This window comes from Vanellus vanellus (genome assembly GCF_965231255.1).
Source record: "Vanellus vanellus genome assembly, contig: HAP1_SCAFFOLD_2166, whole genome shotgun sequence".
Taxonomy (NCBI): Eukaryota; Metazoa; Chordata; class Aves; order Charadriiformes; family Charadriidae; genus Vanellus; species Vanellus vanellus.
Window position 1 is genome coordinate 1 of NW_028127309.1, and position 16,851 is coordinate 16,851.

At 66.6% G+C, this 16,851-nt stretch overlaps 1 protein-coding gene across 1 annotated transcript; it reads right to left on the reverse strand.

Annotated features, from left to right (window-relative positions):
• Positions 1–295: 295 nt before the first annotated feature.
• HSPG2 (heparan sulfate proteoglycan 2) lies at positions 296–16,476 on the reverse strand (the record flags this gene model as incomplete). Its single annotated transcript, XM_082501134.1, has 32 exons — positions 296–386; positions 474–601; positions 703–816; positions 943–1,173; positions 1,288–1,368; positions 1,473–1,565; positions 3,295–3,486; positions 3,568–3,708; positions 3,796–3,884; positions 4,018–4,067; positions 4,168–4,242; positions 4,344–4,471; positions 4,546–4,659; positions 4,747–4,858; positions 4,935–5,053; positions 5,130–5,309; positions 5,389–5,565; positions 7,439–7,579; positions 8,667–8,734; positions 8,826–8,884; positions 8,974–9,060; positions 9,174–9,301; positions 9,404–9,551; positions 9,629–9,825; positions 12,597–12,773; positions 12,845–13,008; positions 13,072–13,218; positions 13,306–13,454; positions 14,079–14,223; positions 15,789–15,920; positions 16,024–16,143; positions 16,216–16,476. Coding segments are annotated over 32 exons (4,238 nt in total), but the record flags the coding sequence as incomplete, so codon positions are not given.
• Between the last annotated feature and the right edge of the window lie 375 nt (positions 16,477–16,851).

Genomic DNA, 16,851 nt, shown 5'->3' on the forward strand with positions numbered 1-16,851 from the left:
GGTGGGTATATGGGGGGGGGTGTATGGGGGGGGGTATATGGGAGTGAACCCATCAGAGTGGGTGTATAGGGGTGGGTACATGGGGGTGGGTATATGGGGGTGTATATGGGGGGGGTATATGGGGTGGGCACATGGGGGTGGGTACATGGGGGTGGGTATATGGGGTGGGTACATGGGGGTGGGTATATGGGGGTGTATATGGGGGGGGTATATGGGGTGGGTACATGGGGCTGAGCCCATCGGGGTGGGTATATGGGGGGGGTATATAGGGGTGATGGCCGCCCCACCGCCGTCCTCACCGCTCGCAGTACTGCCCGGCGTAGCCCGGCTCGCAGGCGGTGCAGCGGTACCCGCCGCCTCCCAAACTCTCGCAGGTCCTGGAGAACCTGCGGGGACAGAGCGAGGTGGGGGCACGTTCCCTCCCTGTCACCCCCCCACCCCCCCCCCCCCCCAGCCCCGGCGTCGGCACTCACTGGTTTTCGGGGTACGGGAGGGGACAGGCGCAGGGCTGGCAGTCCTCGGGGGTACCGGCGGTGGCATCCCCATAGAAACCGGGGGCACATTGGTCACAGAAATCCCCTGCCGTGTTGTGCAAGCATCCCTGGGGGGGGGGGGAACCAAATATTTGGGGGGTGTACAGCTGGGATAAGACACCCCCCTCACCCCCCCCCAAAAAAAAACCCAAACATTTAATATACTTACGGAGCAGGTGCCGCTTTCGGGGTGGCAGCTCTCCGAATGCCCGTTGCACTCGCAGAGCTCGCAGTGCCCCAAGTACAGCCCCCCCCCGGTGCGGGTGTAACCGGGGGCACAATCCTGTCGGGGGGGGGAAGGAAAAAAAAAAGGGGGGGGGGTGTCAGTGTTGTGACCCCCCCCCACACCTAAATACCCCTGGGAAGGTCAGGGGGGGGTGATAGGGATGCTGCGGTGCGGGGGGGTCACCTGGCAGGAGAGCCCGTGGTAGCCGGGGGGGCAGCGGCATTCCTCCACTTCGGGGGCCGGGGGGAGACCGGGTTGGGGGGGTACGGTCACATCCATGGTGACGTCGGCGATGGTGGCCGAGGCCGTGCTGGTGGAGTAGGTGGCGCGGATGAGGATCTCATCCAGGTCGGCCAAAGCCATCAGGAGATGTTCCCGCGTCGCCGGTTGCCCGTCGGGCCGCTGCCAGTATTGCTGGGGGCAAAAAGGAGGGGGGGGGGGAGGGGGGGGTGTCAAGATGGGGAGGGGGGGGGGACACATGACACCGTCTCGGACATCAGGGACAAAAGCCACCCGGCTCCTTCTTACCTCCCGAAAAATGATCTCGAAGGCCTGGGGGGTCCGCGGGGAGGGGTCGGGCTGGTACGCCACCAGCGTGATGTCGTTGCCCTGTGGGTATGGGGTGGGTTGGGGGGGGGTCCCAGTGTCAACCGGTCCCTCCACATGCACCCCCCCCACACACCCCCCCCCCCACCCTCCTGGCACCCCCATACCGTGATCTGGATGTCGGCGTCGGGCAGGGGGGCTCCCTGCCCCCCCGGGGTGTAGGTCAGGGTGTAGCGGAGGCGCCCACCGTAGGAGCCCACCTGTATGGGGAGATGGGGGGTGGGGGGGTGGGTACGGAACGGGGATGGGGTGGGGTGGGGTGGGGATGAAGATGGGATGGGGTTGGGGTTGGGGTTGGGGATGGGGATGGGATGGGGTGGGATGGGGTGGGGTGGGGTGGGATGGGATGGGGTGGGATGGGGTGGGGTGGTGATGGGGATGGGATGGTGATGGGATGGGGATGGGATGGGGTGGGATGGGGATGAAGATGTGATGGGGTTGGGGATGGAATGGGAATGGGATGGGATGGGATGGGATGGGATGGGATGGGATGGGATGGGATGGGATGGGATGGGATGGGATGGGGTGGGGTGAGATGGGATGGGGTGGGGTGAGATGGGATGGGGTTGGATGGGATGGGGTGGGGTGGGGTGGGATGGGGTGGGGTGGGGTGGGGTGGGGATGAAGATGGGATGGGGGTGGGGTTGGGGGTGGGGATGGGGATGGGATGGGGTGGGGTGGGATGGGGATGAAGATGTGATGGGGTTGGGGATGGAATGGGAATGGGAATGGGAATGGGATGGGATGGGATGGGATGGGGTGAGATGGGGTGGGGTGAGATGGGGTGGGGTTGGAGTTGGGGTTGGGGATGGGATGGGGATGGGATGGGGTGGGGTGGGGTGGGGATGAAGATGGGATGGGGGTGGGGATGGGATGGGGTGGGGTGGGATGGGGTGGGATGGGGATGGGGATGTGATGGGGTTGGGGATGGAATGGGAATGGGAATGGGATGGGATGGGATGGGATGGGGATGGGATGGGGATGGGATGGGGTGGGGTGGGGTGGGATGGGATGGGATGGGGTGGGGTTGGAGTTGGGGTTGGGGATGGGATGGGGTGGGGTGGGATGGGGTGGGGATGGGGATGGGATGGGATGGGATGGGATGGGATGGGATGGGATGGGGTTGGAGTTGGGGTTGGGGATGGGATGGGATGGGATGGGATGGGATGGGATGGGATGGGATGGGATGGGATGGGATGGGATGGGGTGGGGTTGGAGTTGGGGTTGGGGATGGGATGGGAAGGGGGTGGGGTGGGGTTGGAGTTGGGGTTGGGGATGGGATGGGATGGGATGGGATGGGATGGGGATGGGATGGGGTTGGAGTTGGGGTTGGGGATGGGATGGGAAGGGGGTGGGGTGGGGTTGGGGATGGGGATAGGGATTGGGATTGGGATGGGGGTGGGATGGGGATAGGAATGGAACGGGATGCGGATGAGGATTGTATGAGGATGGGGATGGGGATGGAATGGAAATGGGGACGGGATGGGGTGGGGTGGGAATGAGGATGGAATTGGGATGGGGATGGGGATGGGGATAGGTACAGAATGGGGACAGGGATGGGATGGGGTGCCGTGGGGATGGGATGGGGTGGGGTTGGGGATTGGATAGGATGGGGTGGGGATGGGGAAGAGGATGGGGTTGGGATGGGAGAAGGAAGAAGGAAAAAAGGACGAAGGAAGAAGGAAGAAAGAAGAAGGAAAAAGGAAAATGGAAGAAGGAAAAAGGAAGAAGGAAAAAAAAAAAGGAAGAAGGAAAAAAAAAAAGGCAGGAATCGGGGGAGGCTGCACCCACTTCCCCCTCCGGCAGAGCCGCGGGGCGAGCACCCAGGGGTGCCCACGGGCAGCGGGCGTGGGCGGTGGCAGGCTGGGCGCTCCCGCCGGCGCCCCCCTCCTCCCTCCCCCCCCCCAGGGTGGAGGGCACCCCCCTTACCTTGTCCCCCTGGTAGGGGGGGGGCAGCTGCCAGTAGTAGGAGTCGGGGGGCAACTCCCCGAAACGGTCGTAGGTCAGGCGGGGTTGGGGGGCGCCCGGCTCCACCCTGAAGCCGGTGCTCACCCGGGTACTGCGTTGCCGGTTCACCAAAGCGAATCCCTGGGGATTCCCGGCAGCCAAAGGCGCCCGGACCTACGGGATGGGGATACGGGTGAGCAGGGCTTGGGGGACATCTGGGGACATTGCGGGGAGGAAGGAAGGGGGGAGTCTCACGGTGCCGCGGGCGGAGGCGGTGCTGGCGCAGTGCTGGATGATGCCCATGCAGAAGCAGGGCAGGCAGCCCGCCGGCTCGCCGGCGCTCAGGTGGAAATGGTGGGGACGGCAGGTGGCACAGCGGGGACCCTCCACGTTGGCCTGGAGGGAGGACACGGGGGTGGGTGACGTGGCCCTGTCAACCCCTCCAGGTTTAGGGGACGCGCCGAGAGCGGGGACGGGGCTCACCTTGCAGCGGCACTGCCCGGCGGCATCGCAGCCTTCGCCGGCGCTACCGCGGGGGTCGCACTGGCAATGCCCCCCGGGGACACCCGGCTCTGCAAGGTGGGGGGGACGATGGGGGGACACACACACACACACACACGACACAGAAGGACAGCGGTTAGGCAGGACATCCCCCCTCTCCCCCCCCTCAGCGCCACCGCAGCGTCCCCTCCCCGTGGCACTCACCTCGGCACGGCTCTCCCCGCAGCGGGTCCCCCACGTACCCCGGTGAGCACCTAAGGTGAGGGGACACCAAAAAAGGCCAATGAGGGGGGGGTGGGGAGGGTCACCCCCCCCCCCCCCCCCAAAACCTCCCACCCCGGAATCCCCCGGCACCTCTCGCAGAGGCGCCCGCTGTGCCCCGGGGCGCAGGCGCTGCAGGTGGGCTGCCCGTCCGTGTCCTCGAAGCACCTGCGGAGGGGACAAGGGGACAATTCAGCCCCCCACCCCCGCCTCCTCATCCACGTCCCCAAGGATGCGGCAGGGGCCGGGGAGGGGGGGGGGGCACCTACTGGGTGTCACCGTGGGGTCCGTGGCAGGGACAGGGCTGGCAGTCGCCTGGGGTGCCCCGGGTGGCGTCGCCGTAGTAGCCGGGTTGGCACTTGTCACATTGGTCACCTTCCGTGTGATCCCGGCAGCCCTGCAAAGGGGTGAGGGTGTCGGTGGCGTCGCCAGCGGGTTGTCCCCTCGGTGTCCCCACTGGTCTCAGCTCACCTGGCAGACGCCGGTCTCGGGGTGGCACTCGCCGGCGTGGCCGTGGCACCGGCACGGCTCGCAGGTGCCCAGGTAGAGCCCGGTGGTGCTGCGGGTGTAGCCGGTGTCACAGTCCTATAGAGGGGACACGGGGACAAGCGGGGTGGGCCACCGCCTCGGCGTCCCCGGGGCCGGGGTGAGGGGACACCCAGGCTCTCTCACCTGGCAGGAGGCACCGCGGTAACCGGCCGGGCAAGTGCAATCCTCCACCTCCAGCGCCGGTGGGCGGCCGGTGACGTGCGGCACCGCCACGTCCAGGCTGACGTCGGCCAGTCTGCGGGGCGAGAGGGGGTGTCACCGCTGCCCGCCCACGTCCCCTCCTCCCCCGGTGGCCCCCTGGTCCCCCGTACCTCGTCTCCTCCGGTCGCTCCGAGTAGGACGCCCGGATCATGAAGAGGTCGATATCGGCCAAAGCCATCAGGAGGTGCTCGCGGGTGGCATCGCCCCCGTCCGCCCGGCGCCAGGCGCGCTGCGGGCACAACCGAGGGGTGACCGCCGTGTCCCCAACCCCTGCCGGCATTAACGGGGCACCCACCCGCCCTCACCTCGCGGAAGGGTACGGTGACGGCGGTGGGGACGCCGGAGGGGGGGTTGGCATCGGAGAAGTGCTCCAGGAGGATGCCGTTGCCCTGCAGCAGGACGTCGGGCTGGCGCGGCAAAGCTTGGGCGCCCACCGCCGCCCGGTGCGTCACCGTGTACCGCAGCTCACCGCCGTAGGATGTCACCTGCGGGGCGGGAAGCGACGAGGTTCAGCCGGGCTGGGGGACGTCCACCTCGTCCCCCGGCCGGCCCCGGCGCTGGCACCTTGTCCCCGGCGAAGGGCGCGGGCAGCACCCAGTAGTAGACGTCGCGGGGCAGCGTCTGGAAGGCGGCGAAGAGCAGCTCCCGCGGGGAGGAGAAGCGGGCGCCGGCGCCCACCGTCTGCGTGCCGGCCAGGTTGGCCAGGCTCAGCGGCGGCGTCTCCTCGGCGGTGAGGAGGACCTGGAAGGGGAGAGGGATGGGGCTCGGTGGTGGGCATGGCATGGCACAGCACGGTACAGCACGACATGGCATGGCACAACACGGCACAACATGGCGCTACATGGCATGGCACAGCTTGGCACGGCACAACATGGCACAACATGGCACTACATGGCATGGCACAGCATGGCACGGCACAACACGGCACTACATGGCATGGCATGGTGTGGCATAGCCCAACACGGCACAGCAGGGCACGGCATGGCATGGCACGGCGCAACATGGCACTACATGGCATGGCACAACACGGCACAGCATGACATGGCATGGATTTACACGGCACAGCATGGCACAACGTAGCATGGCACAGCAAGGCACAACATGGCACAGCATGCCATAGCATGGCATGGCATGGCATGGCATGGCACAACACGGCACAACATGGCACTACATGGCATGGCACAGCACAACATGGCACGGCACGGCGTGGCACAACATGGCACTACATGGCATGGCACAACACGGCACAACACGACATGGCATGGCATTACATGGCACAGCATGGCACAACGTGGCACAGCATTGGATAGCACAGCACAACATGGCACAGCATGCCGTAGCATGGCATGTAACGGCATGGCATGGCACGACATGGCACTACATGGCATGGCATGTTACAGCACGCCACAACATGGCACGGCATCACACTACACAGCATCACAAGGCACTACACGGCACAGCATGGCATGAAGTGGCACGACATGGCACGGCATGACATGGCATGGCATTACATGGCACAGCATGGCATGACATGGCACGACATGGCAATGCATGCCATAACATGGCACATAAAGACATGTCACAGCGCAACACGGTGTGGCACGGCATGACATAGCTTGACATGCCATAGTATGGCATGGGATGGCCCGGCATGGAATAACATGGCATATTATGGCACGGCATGGCTTGAGATGACATGACATGGTATGGGGTGGCACGGCACTACATGGCACTACATGGCATGGCACGTTACAGCACGCCACAACATGGCACAGCATGACACTGCACAGCATCACAAGGCACTACACAGCATAGCACGGCACGACATGGCACCACATTGCATAGCATGGCACGACATGGCACAGCACGCCATAGCATGGCACGTAAAGGCATGGCATGGCACAACACGGCATGACACGGCTTGACACGCCATAGTATGGCATGGGATGGCCCAGCATGGAATAACATGGCATATAATGGCACGGCATGGCTTGAGATGATGTGACATGGTATGGGGTGGCACGGCACAACATGGCACGGCATGACACTACACAGCATCACAAGGCGCTACACGGCACAGCATGGCATGGAGTGGCACGACATGGCACGGCATGACATGGCATGGCATTACATGGCACAGCATGGCACGACATGGCACGACATGACATGGCATGGCACTACAGGGCACAGCATGGCACGACACGGCACAGCACGCCATAACATGGCACGTAGCGGCATGGCATGGCACAACACGGCATGACATGGCTTGACATGCCATAGTATGGCATGGGATGGCCCGGCATGGAATAACATGGCATATAATGGCACGGCATGGCTTGAGATGACGTGACATAGTATGGGGTGGCACGGCACAACATGGCATGGCATGGCACTACATGGCACAGCATGGCATGAATTGGCACGACATGGCACGGCATGACATGGCATGGCACGACACGGCACAGCACGCCATAACATGGCACGTAAAGGCATGGCCCGGCGCAACACGGCGTGGCATGGCATGACTTGACACGCCATAGTACGGCCCGGCGTGGCCCGCCATGGCATGGAATGGCACGGGGCGGCGTGGGGTGGCATAACACGGGGCGGGTACCTGGTGGCGGCTCCAGGCGGAGCTGGCGCAGTGCCGCGAGACGCCCATGCAGAAGCACTGCAGGCAGCCCTCGGGGTTGGCGGCGCTGAGGTGGAAGGTGCCGGCGGCGCAGGCGTCGCACAGCCGCCCCCGCACGTTGGGCTGCGGTGGAGGGGGGGAGGGACACAGGGTGGGTGCCATGGGGTGGGGGGGGTGGGGGGGGGCGGGAGGTGGGGATGGGAGAAGCTGGGTGCTGGGGGATTGGGAAATGGGAGGGGGGGGGGCGACTGGGTGCTGGGGGGGGTCAGACTGGGTGCCATGGGGGGAGGTGGGATGGGTGTCATGGGGGTCAGACGGGGTGCTGGGGGGGGTCAGACTCGTGCCATGGGGGTCAGACTGGGTGCCATGGGGGGTCGGACTGGGTGCCATGGGGGGTCGGACTGGGTTCTGGGGGGGGTTGGACTGGGTGCCATGGGGAGTGGGACTGGGTGTTACAGGGATCCAACTGGGTGCCATGGGGGGTCGGACTGGGTGCTGGGGGTCAGACTGGGTGCCATCGCGGTCAGACTGGGTGCTGGGGGGCTGGACTGGGTGCCATGGGGGTCAGACTGGGTGCCATGGGGGGAGGTGGGATGGGTGTCATGGGGGTCGGACTGGGTGCTGGGGGGGGTCGGACTCGTGCCATGGGGGTCAGACTGGGTGCCATCGCGGTTGGACTGGGTGCTGGGGGGCTGGACTGGGTACCATGGGGGTCAGACTGGGTGCCATGGGGTCAGACTGGGTGCCATGGGGGGAGGTGGGATGGGTGTCATGGGGGTTGGACTGGGTGCTGGGGGGGGTCGGACTGGGTGTCATGGGGTGGTCGGACTGGGTGCCATGGTGGGTTGGACTGGGCGCCACAGGGGGGGTCGGACTGTGTGCTGGGGGGTGTCAGACTGGGTGCCATGGGGGGGCGGAGGGGGGGGGGGGTGTCAGAATAGGTGCTGTGGGGGATGGGGCTGGGTGCTGGGGGGGAAATGGACTGGGTACCACTGGGAATGGACTGGGTGACACGGGGGGGGGGTCAGAATAGCTGCTATGGGGGAATCCCACTGGGTGCCCCGGTGATCGGACTGGGTGCCATGGAGGAAGGAGGTGGGGGGGGGGGGATCACACTGGGTGCCTCAGGGACCAGACTGGGCGCTGTGGGGGGGGTTCACCCTGACCCCCCCCCACCCCCCACCCCCCCTCCCTTTCCCCTGGCTCGCACCTTGCAGCGGCACGTGCCGCCGGCCGCGTCCTTGCCCCCGCGGGCGTCGCACTTGACCAGCTCCTGACCTGCGGGCAGCGAGGGTGAGGTGGGGGGGGGGGCGGGGGGGCACCCATGGGTGGGGGGGGGAGCACCCCACAACCAGCACCCGCCACTCACCGATGGGGGTGCACTTGCCACCCGGCTGGATGGGGTCTCCCTCGTAGCCCGGGGCGCACCTATGGGGATGGGGGGGGTGATTGGGTGGGGGGGTTGGGGGGGGGGGTGTGTGTGTGTTTAGGGGACACACCACACACACCACACACACCTCTCGCAGCGGCGGCCGGCGTAACCGGGTGCGCAGGCGTCGCAGGTGGCTTGGCCGTCCGTGTCCAAAAAGCAGGACTCCGAAAACCTGTGGGTGAGGGTGACACCGGGGCGGTGACGTCGCCGGGTGTGTTTTGTGTGTGTGTATGTGGGGGGAGGTGTCGCCGAGAGGTGGGGGGGGGGGGGGGGGGTGACACCCACCTGCGAGAAGACTCAGTGTAGGGACAGGGACAAGGGTGACAGGCGGTGGCCGTGCCCTTGGTGGCATCGCCGAAGAAGCCGGGTTTGCACTTCTCGCACTGGGGACCCTCCGTGTTGTGCTGGCAGTTCTGCGGGGGGGGGGGGGGACACGTGGCACCGGTGGGGAGGGGGGGGGGCGGTGACACCACACCACATCCCCTTCTCCCCTCCCCGTCCCCCCAACTCCTTACCAGGCAGTGCCCAAAAACGGGGTCGCAGGTGCTGGAGTGGCCGTGGCAGCCGCAGCCGGAGCACGTCCCCAAGTAGGGTCCTCTGGTCACCCTCTCGAAGCGGGTGGCGCACCGCTGGCACGACAGCCCCGCGTAGCCCACGGGGCACCTGGGGACACAGCGGCGTTGACGGCGGCATCGCGGCGGCGGTGGCACCGAGCCCGCGACCTCACTACCAGCGGTCACCTGCACTCCTCGACGTCCCCGGCCGGCCCCAGGCCGGTGTCACCGGAGCTGGTGACATCCATGGCCACGTCGCTGAGCCCCACGCTGGCCATGCGGCCGTCATAGACCGCCCGGATGAAGATGCCCTCCAGCCCCTGCAGCACCAGCAGCAGCAGCTCCCGGCTCACCGGGGCACCCTCCTCGTCCTCCCAGTGGTCCTGCCGGGATGGTGACACCGGTGTCACAGCGGGGTGATGTCAATGCTGGCATCGCTCATCCACCATCACCAGCATCACCCACCCGCCACCACCACAGCCATCACCCTCCCACCACCACCAGCATCATCCATCACCCACCCACCACCATCACCGTTATCACCCACCACCACCACTGCCGTCACTGGCATCACCCGCCCACCCTCCGCCACCATCACCAACCACCACCACCAGCATCACCCACCCACCACCAGCACCACCAGTGCCGCCACTGCCATCACTCTCCCACCGCCACACCCATCACCATCGCTTACCCACCACCACCAGCATCACCACCGTCATCACTGGTATCACCCGCCCGCCACCACCAGCATCACTCACTCACCACTATCACCACCATCACCCCACCACCACCGCTGCCATCACCCTCCCACCACCACACCCATCACCATCACCAACCCACCACCACCAGCATCACCTTCTCACCCCATCACCACTCTCATCACTGGCATCACCCACCCAATACCAGCAGCATCAACCACCCATCCCCATGACCATCACACCACCACCACCGCCATCACTCTCCCACCACCCCCCATCACCATCAGCCACCCACCACCACCAGCATCACCCACCCACCACTATCACCACCATCACATCACCCCACCACCACCACCCCCATCCCCATCACCCACCCATCCCCACCACCATCTCACCACCACCATCACACCACCACCACTACTGCCATCACTGCCATCACCCTCCCACCACCACCCCCATGACCATCACCCACCCACCAGCACCACCAGCATCACCCACCCACCACTACCACCATCACCTCACCACTGTCACCACCATCACCCCACCATCACCCACCCATCCCCACCACCATCACCCCACCACCACTGATATCACCCTCCCACCAAACCCCCCATCACCCATCCACCACCACCAGCATCACCCACTCATCACCACCACCACTGCCATCATCCTCCCACCACCAGCAGCATCACCCACCCACCACCATCACCCATCATCCACTCACCAGCATCACCACCATCACTCCACCACTGTCACCACCATCGCCCCACCACCACCACTGATATCACCCTCCCACCACCCCCCCATCACCACCACCACCCATCAGCATCACCCATCATCCACCCACCACTATCACCACCATCACCACCACCCTCATCACCATCACCCTCCCACCACCACCAGCATCACCACCCACCACCACCCCATCACCCTCCCAACACCATCACACCACCACCATCACTGCCATCACCCTCCCACCACCTCCCACCACCATCACTATCACCCACCCACCACCACCAGCATCAGCCACCCACCAGCATCACCCGTCATCCACCCACCACTATCACCACCATCACCCCACCACTACTGATATCACCCTCCCACCAAACCCCCCATCACCCATCCACCACCACCAGCATCACCCACTCATCACCACCACCACCACCAGCATCGCCCGCCCACCACCATCACCCCACCGTCACCACCATCGCCCCACCACCACCATCACCCCCCCATTCCCACCACCATCACCCCACCACCACCACTGCCATCACCCCACCACCACCACCAGCATCGCCCGCCCACCACCATCACCCCACCGTCACCACCATCGCCCCACCACCACCATCACCCCCCCATTCCCACCACCATCACCCCACCACCACCACTGCCATCACCCCACCACCACCACTGCCATCACCCTCCCACCATCACCACCCACCAGTATCACCCATCATCCACCCACCACTATCACCACCATCACCCCACCACTACTGATATCACCCTCCCACCAAACCCCCCATCACCCATCCACCACCACCAGCATCACCCACTCATCACCACCACCACCACCAGCATCGCCCGCCCACCACCATCACCCCACCGTCACCACCATCGCCCCACCACCACCATCACCCCCCCATTCCCACCACCATCACCCCACCACCACCACTGCCATCACCCTCCCACCATCACCGCCATCACCACCCACCAGTATCACCCATCATCCACCCACCACTATCACCCATCATCCACCCACCACTATCACCACCATCACCCCACCACTACTGATATCACCCTCCCACCAAACCCCCCATCACCCATCCACCACCACCAGCATCACCCACTCATCACCACCACCACCACCACTGCCATCATCCTCCCACCACCACCAGCATCGCCCGCCCACCACCATCACCCATCATCCACCCAACACCATCACCCCACCACTGTCACCACCATCGCCCCCCCACCACCATCACCCCCCCATTCCCACCACCATCACCCCACCACCACCACTGCCATCACCCTCCCACCATCACCACCATCACCACCCACCAGTATCACCCATCATCCACCCACCACTATCACCACCATCACCCCACCACTACTGATATCACCCTCCCACCAAACCCCCCATCACCCATCCACCACCACCAGCATCACCCACTCATCACCACCACCACCACCACTGCCATCATCCTCCCACCACCACCAGCATCACCCACCCACCACCATCACCACCATCACCCCACCACTGTCACCACCATCGCCCCCCATTCCCACCACCATCACCCCACCACCACCACTACCATCACCCTCCCACCATCACCACCATCACCACCCACCAGCATCACCCAGCACCCACCCACCACTATCACCACCACCATCCCCATCACTGCCATCGCCCTCCCACCACCACCACCACCCCCCCCCGCCCAGCGCCCACCCACCTCGCTGAAGGGCACGTGCCGCCGGTTGAGGACATCGGGCTGGGTGGCCCCGGCGCGCGCCCGCAGCTGCCGCCCGTGGCCGCGCAGCACCACGTCGGGGTGGGCGGTGGGTTCGGGGGGTCCCCTCCCCAACCGGTACCGCACCCCGTAACTCAACGCTCCTCCGTAGGCATCCACCTGGTGACATCAACGGGCTGTCAGCGGCCGTGCCGCCGGCGTCCCCAGCCCTGTCCCCACCCGGCTGTCACCTTGTCCCCAAGGAAGGCGTCTGGCAGTGCCCAGAAGGCGTCGAGGGTCAGGAAGCGGCGGGACAGATCCAGGAGCTGGAATTCCTCGGCCCCCACATCCACGTGGAGCTGGGTGGCCGAGAGCGCCGGTGGGGACGGCGCCGCCGGCACCGTCACGTTGACACCTGCGGAGAGATGCTCAGCCCCTGGTGTGTCCCTCGTCCCCATCCCTCGTCCCCGCGCCTCACCCTTGAAGTCGTCGGGGCGGTCGAAGCGGAGGCGGAGGCGGTGGCGGCGGCGGGCGGTGGCGCGGCAGGCGGTGGTGACGCCGAAGCAGAAGCAGGGCAGGCAGCGGGATGTCCCCGTCACCTGGAAGTGACCCTCGGGGCACGGCCCTGCGGGCGAGGGCGGGTGACGGTGGGTGATGACACCACGGCGGGAGGGCCGGGATGGGGGGTGGGGGGGGGGGGTGGGATGCTCACCGGGGCGGGTGACGGTGAGGATGCTGTCGGGGATGCCGAAGACCATGCCGAGGGTGTTGATGGCCTCGCAGGTGTAGGCGCCTTGGTCGGCTTCTTTCACGTCCCGGATGGTGAGCGTGCCCTGCCCGGCCTCGCTCACAATCGACACCCTGCGCGGCACGTTTGGCACCCGGCGCCCCCGGCACACCCCGTGCCCGGCACCCCCTGCACCGGGCACCCCCGGCACACCCGGTGCCCGGCACATGCCATGCCCGGCACCGCCGGTGCCCGCACCAGGAGAATGGCACAACCCACTGCATGCCCCGCTCACGCTCCGCCCTTCGAGCAAGCCCCGCCCCCTGGTGTAAACCACGCCCCCTCGTGCAGCTCCCCCATGTGCCCGCCCTTAGCTCCGCCCACCCCACCCCGCGCTGGGAATCCCGCCCGCAAAGGCCCACTCGCCACCGAAGGCCACGCCCCCTCTGCAAGCCCCTCCCACCACCACAGACCCCACCCCCAAGTGCAAGCCCCTCCCACTGCTTTCGGCCCCGCCCCAAGCGCGACCCGCACCCACCACCTCCAGCGCACAAGCCCCGCCCTCCTCAGGCCCCGCCTCCAAATGCAAGCCCCTCCCACCGCAGGCCACACCCCCAACACCCCCTCCCCATCACAAGCCCCACCCCTTCCTCCAAGCCCCTCCCCCCACCCCCATACCCAGCTCCCCTCGCCCGTATGCGCCCCCTCTTAGGCTCCGCCCACAAAGACCACGCCCCCCGCCGAGGCCCCGCCCCCACCTGTGGCTGCTGGGGGTGTGTCCCCAGTTGAGGCGCCACGTGATGATGGGGGTGGGGACGCCGGTGGCCACGCAGGTGAAGGTGACCGTCTGTCCCGGCGCCGCCCGCACCGACTCCCGCGGGAGCGTCACCACCTGCGGGGGCACTGCCCGCGCCGCCCCCCCCCCCCGCCCCGGCACCGTCACCACCCGACTCACGGTGGCACCCGGCGCCGCACCATGGAGCTGGGACGCCAGAGTGACACCGCTTGGGGACAGGGTCACCAGCACAGCTTGGGGACAGGGCCACCAGCCCCACACCCAGCACCATGTCACGGCACCAGGTCCCCAGAGTGACACTCCTTGGGGACAGGGCCACCAGTGTGGCACCTGACACTGTGCCATGGCACCAGGTCCCCAGAGTGACACCGCTTGGGGATGGGGTTACCGGTGTGGCACCCAGCACCTCACCATGGAGGTGGGACGCCAGAGTGACACCGCTTGGGGACAGGGCCACCAGCACCGTACCCAGCACCATGTCATGGCACCAGGTCCCCAGAGTGACACCGCTTGGGGATGGGGTCACTGGTGTGGCACCCAGCACCTCACCATGGCACTGGGACCCCAGAGTGACACCGCTTGGGGACAGGGCCACCAGCCCCACACCCAGCACCATGTCACGGCACCAGGTCCCCAGTGTGACACTCCTTGGGGACAGGGCCACCAGCACAGAGTCCTTGTCACAGCTCGGGCACAGTGTCCCCAGCCCGGTGCCATGGCGGCGGGTCGCTGGCACAGCTCAGGTGCGGTGTCCCCAGCTTGGGGACAGCATACCTGTCACAGGGCTATGACACAGGGTCCCTACTTCCAGTGTCCCCAGGACAGCTTGGGCACAGTGTCCCCAGCGTGGTGCCACGGCACAGGGTCCCCGGGCACAGTGTCCCCAACCTGATGGCATGACATGGGGTCCCTGGGTGCAGTGTCCCCAACCCGGTGCCACGACACAGTGTCCCTCTGCAGTGTCCCCAGCCTGGTGCCACGACACGGGGTCCCTCTGCAGCGTCCCCAACCCGATGCCATGACACGGTGTCCCTGGGTGCCGTGTCCCCAACCCGGTGCCATGACACGGGGTCCCCGGGCACAGTGTCCCCAACCCAGTGCCATGACACGGTGTCCCTGGGTGCCATGTCCCCAGCCCGGTGCCACGACACAGTGTCCCTCTGCAGTGTCCCCAACCCGATGCCATGACACGGTGTCCCCGGGCACAGCGTCCCCAACCCAGTGCCATGTCACGGGGTCCCTCTGCAGCGTCCCCAACCCAATGCCATGACACAGTGTCCCCGGGCACAGCGTCCCCAACCCAGTGCCATGACATGGTGTCCCTCTGCAGTGTCCCCAACCCGGTGCCATGACACGGGGTCCCTGGGCACAGTGTCCCCAACCCGGTGCCACGACACAGTGTCCCTCTGCAGCGTCCCCAACCTGGTGCCATGACACGGGGTCCCTGGGTGCCGTGTCCCCAACCCGGTGCCATGACACGGGGTCCCTGGGCACAGCGTCCCCAACCCGGTGCCATGACACGGGGTCCCTCTGCAGCGTCCCCAACCCGGTGCCACGACACCGCATCCCCGCCCCGGCTCGGCCGCGGCATCCCCCGCCGCGCAGGCAGCCACCCCCCGGATCCCCTTCCCCGCACCCGGTGGTGGCGTGTCCCCTTTCCGGTGTCACTCACCGCAGCCGACCTCATCGGAGCGGTCGGGGCAGTCGGGTTCCCGGTCGCACTGGTAGCTGGCGCGGATGCAGGTCCCGCTCGCCACGCACCGAAATTCCGCCGGTCCGCACGCCGCGCCGGGCGCTTTGGTGGCTGACGAAGCGGTAACGTCGCGGGGTCGACCCAAAGCCGTAACCCATCACCGCGCGGGGCGCGCCCCGGGGGACAAAGTGTCCCCAACCCCTCCCGTACTCACGGCAATCGGTCTCGTCGGAGCCGTCGCCGCAGTCGTTCTCGCCGTCGCATCGCCAAAGCTTGAGGGCGCAGTGCCCGTTGCGGCACTTGAATTCGTTGGGTTCGCAGGGCGACGGGGTGCCTGCGGCGACGGCGGGGGGTCAGCACCCAGAGGGTGCCGCCGTCACCGCCGTCGCCGTCACCGCCAACTCACCGCACGCTTCTTCGTCGCTGCCGTCGGCGCAGTCGGCTTCGCCGTCGCAGAGGTAGTCGCGGGGGACGCAGCGCCCGTCGGCGCAGGCGGCTTCGCCCGCTGGGCACGCGCCCGCCGGGGGTTTGGGGGGCCGCGGGGTGATGGGGCGGCGCGGGGGCAGCGGCGGTGGGGGGGTGGTGGCGGCGGCGGCGGCGGTGCTCAGCGGGCGGGAGGTGGTGGTGGCGGGACGGGGGGTGGTGGGGGGAGTCCGCGTCGGGGTGTCTGGGGGGGGGGATTGGGGGGTTATGGGGGGATATGGGGGGATATGGGGGGAATGGAGAGTGGGGGGGTTGTGGGGGGAGAATAGGGGTGTGGGGGGGATATGGGGGTATTGGGGGGTGGGGGTATATGGGGGAATGAGGGTGCAGTGGGGAGGGTATGGGGGGGGCTATGGGGGGAGAATGGGGGGGGATATGGGGGGAATGGGGGTGGGGGGTATATGGGGGAATGGGGGTGCAGTGGGGGGATATGGGGGTATGGGGGGAATAGGGGGAATGGGGGGGGGTGTGGGGGGAGAATAGGGGTGTGGGGGGGATATGGGGGGAATGGGGGGGGTTATGGGGGAAATGGGGGGTGGGGGTTTTGGGGGAATGGGGG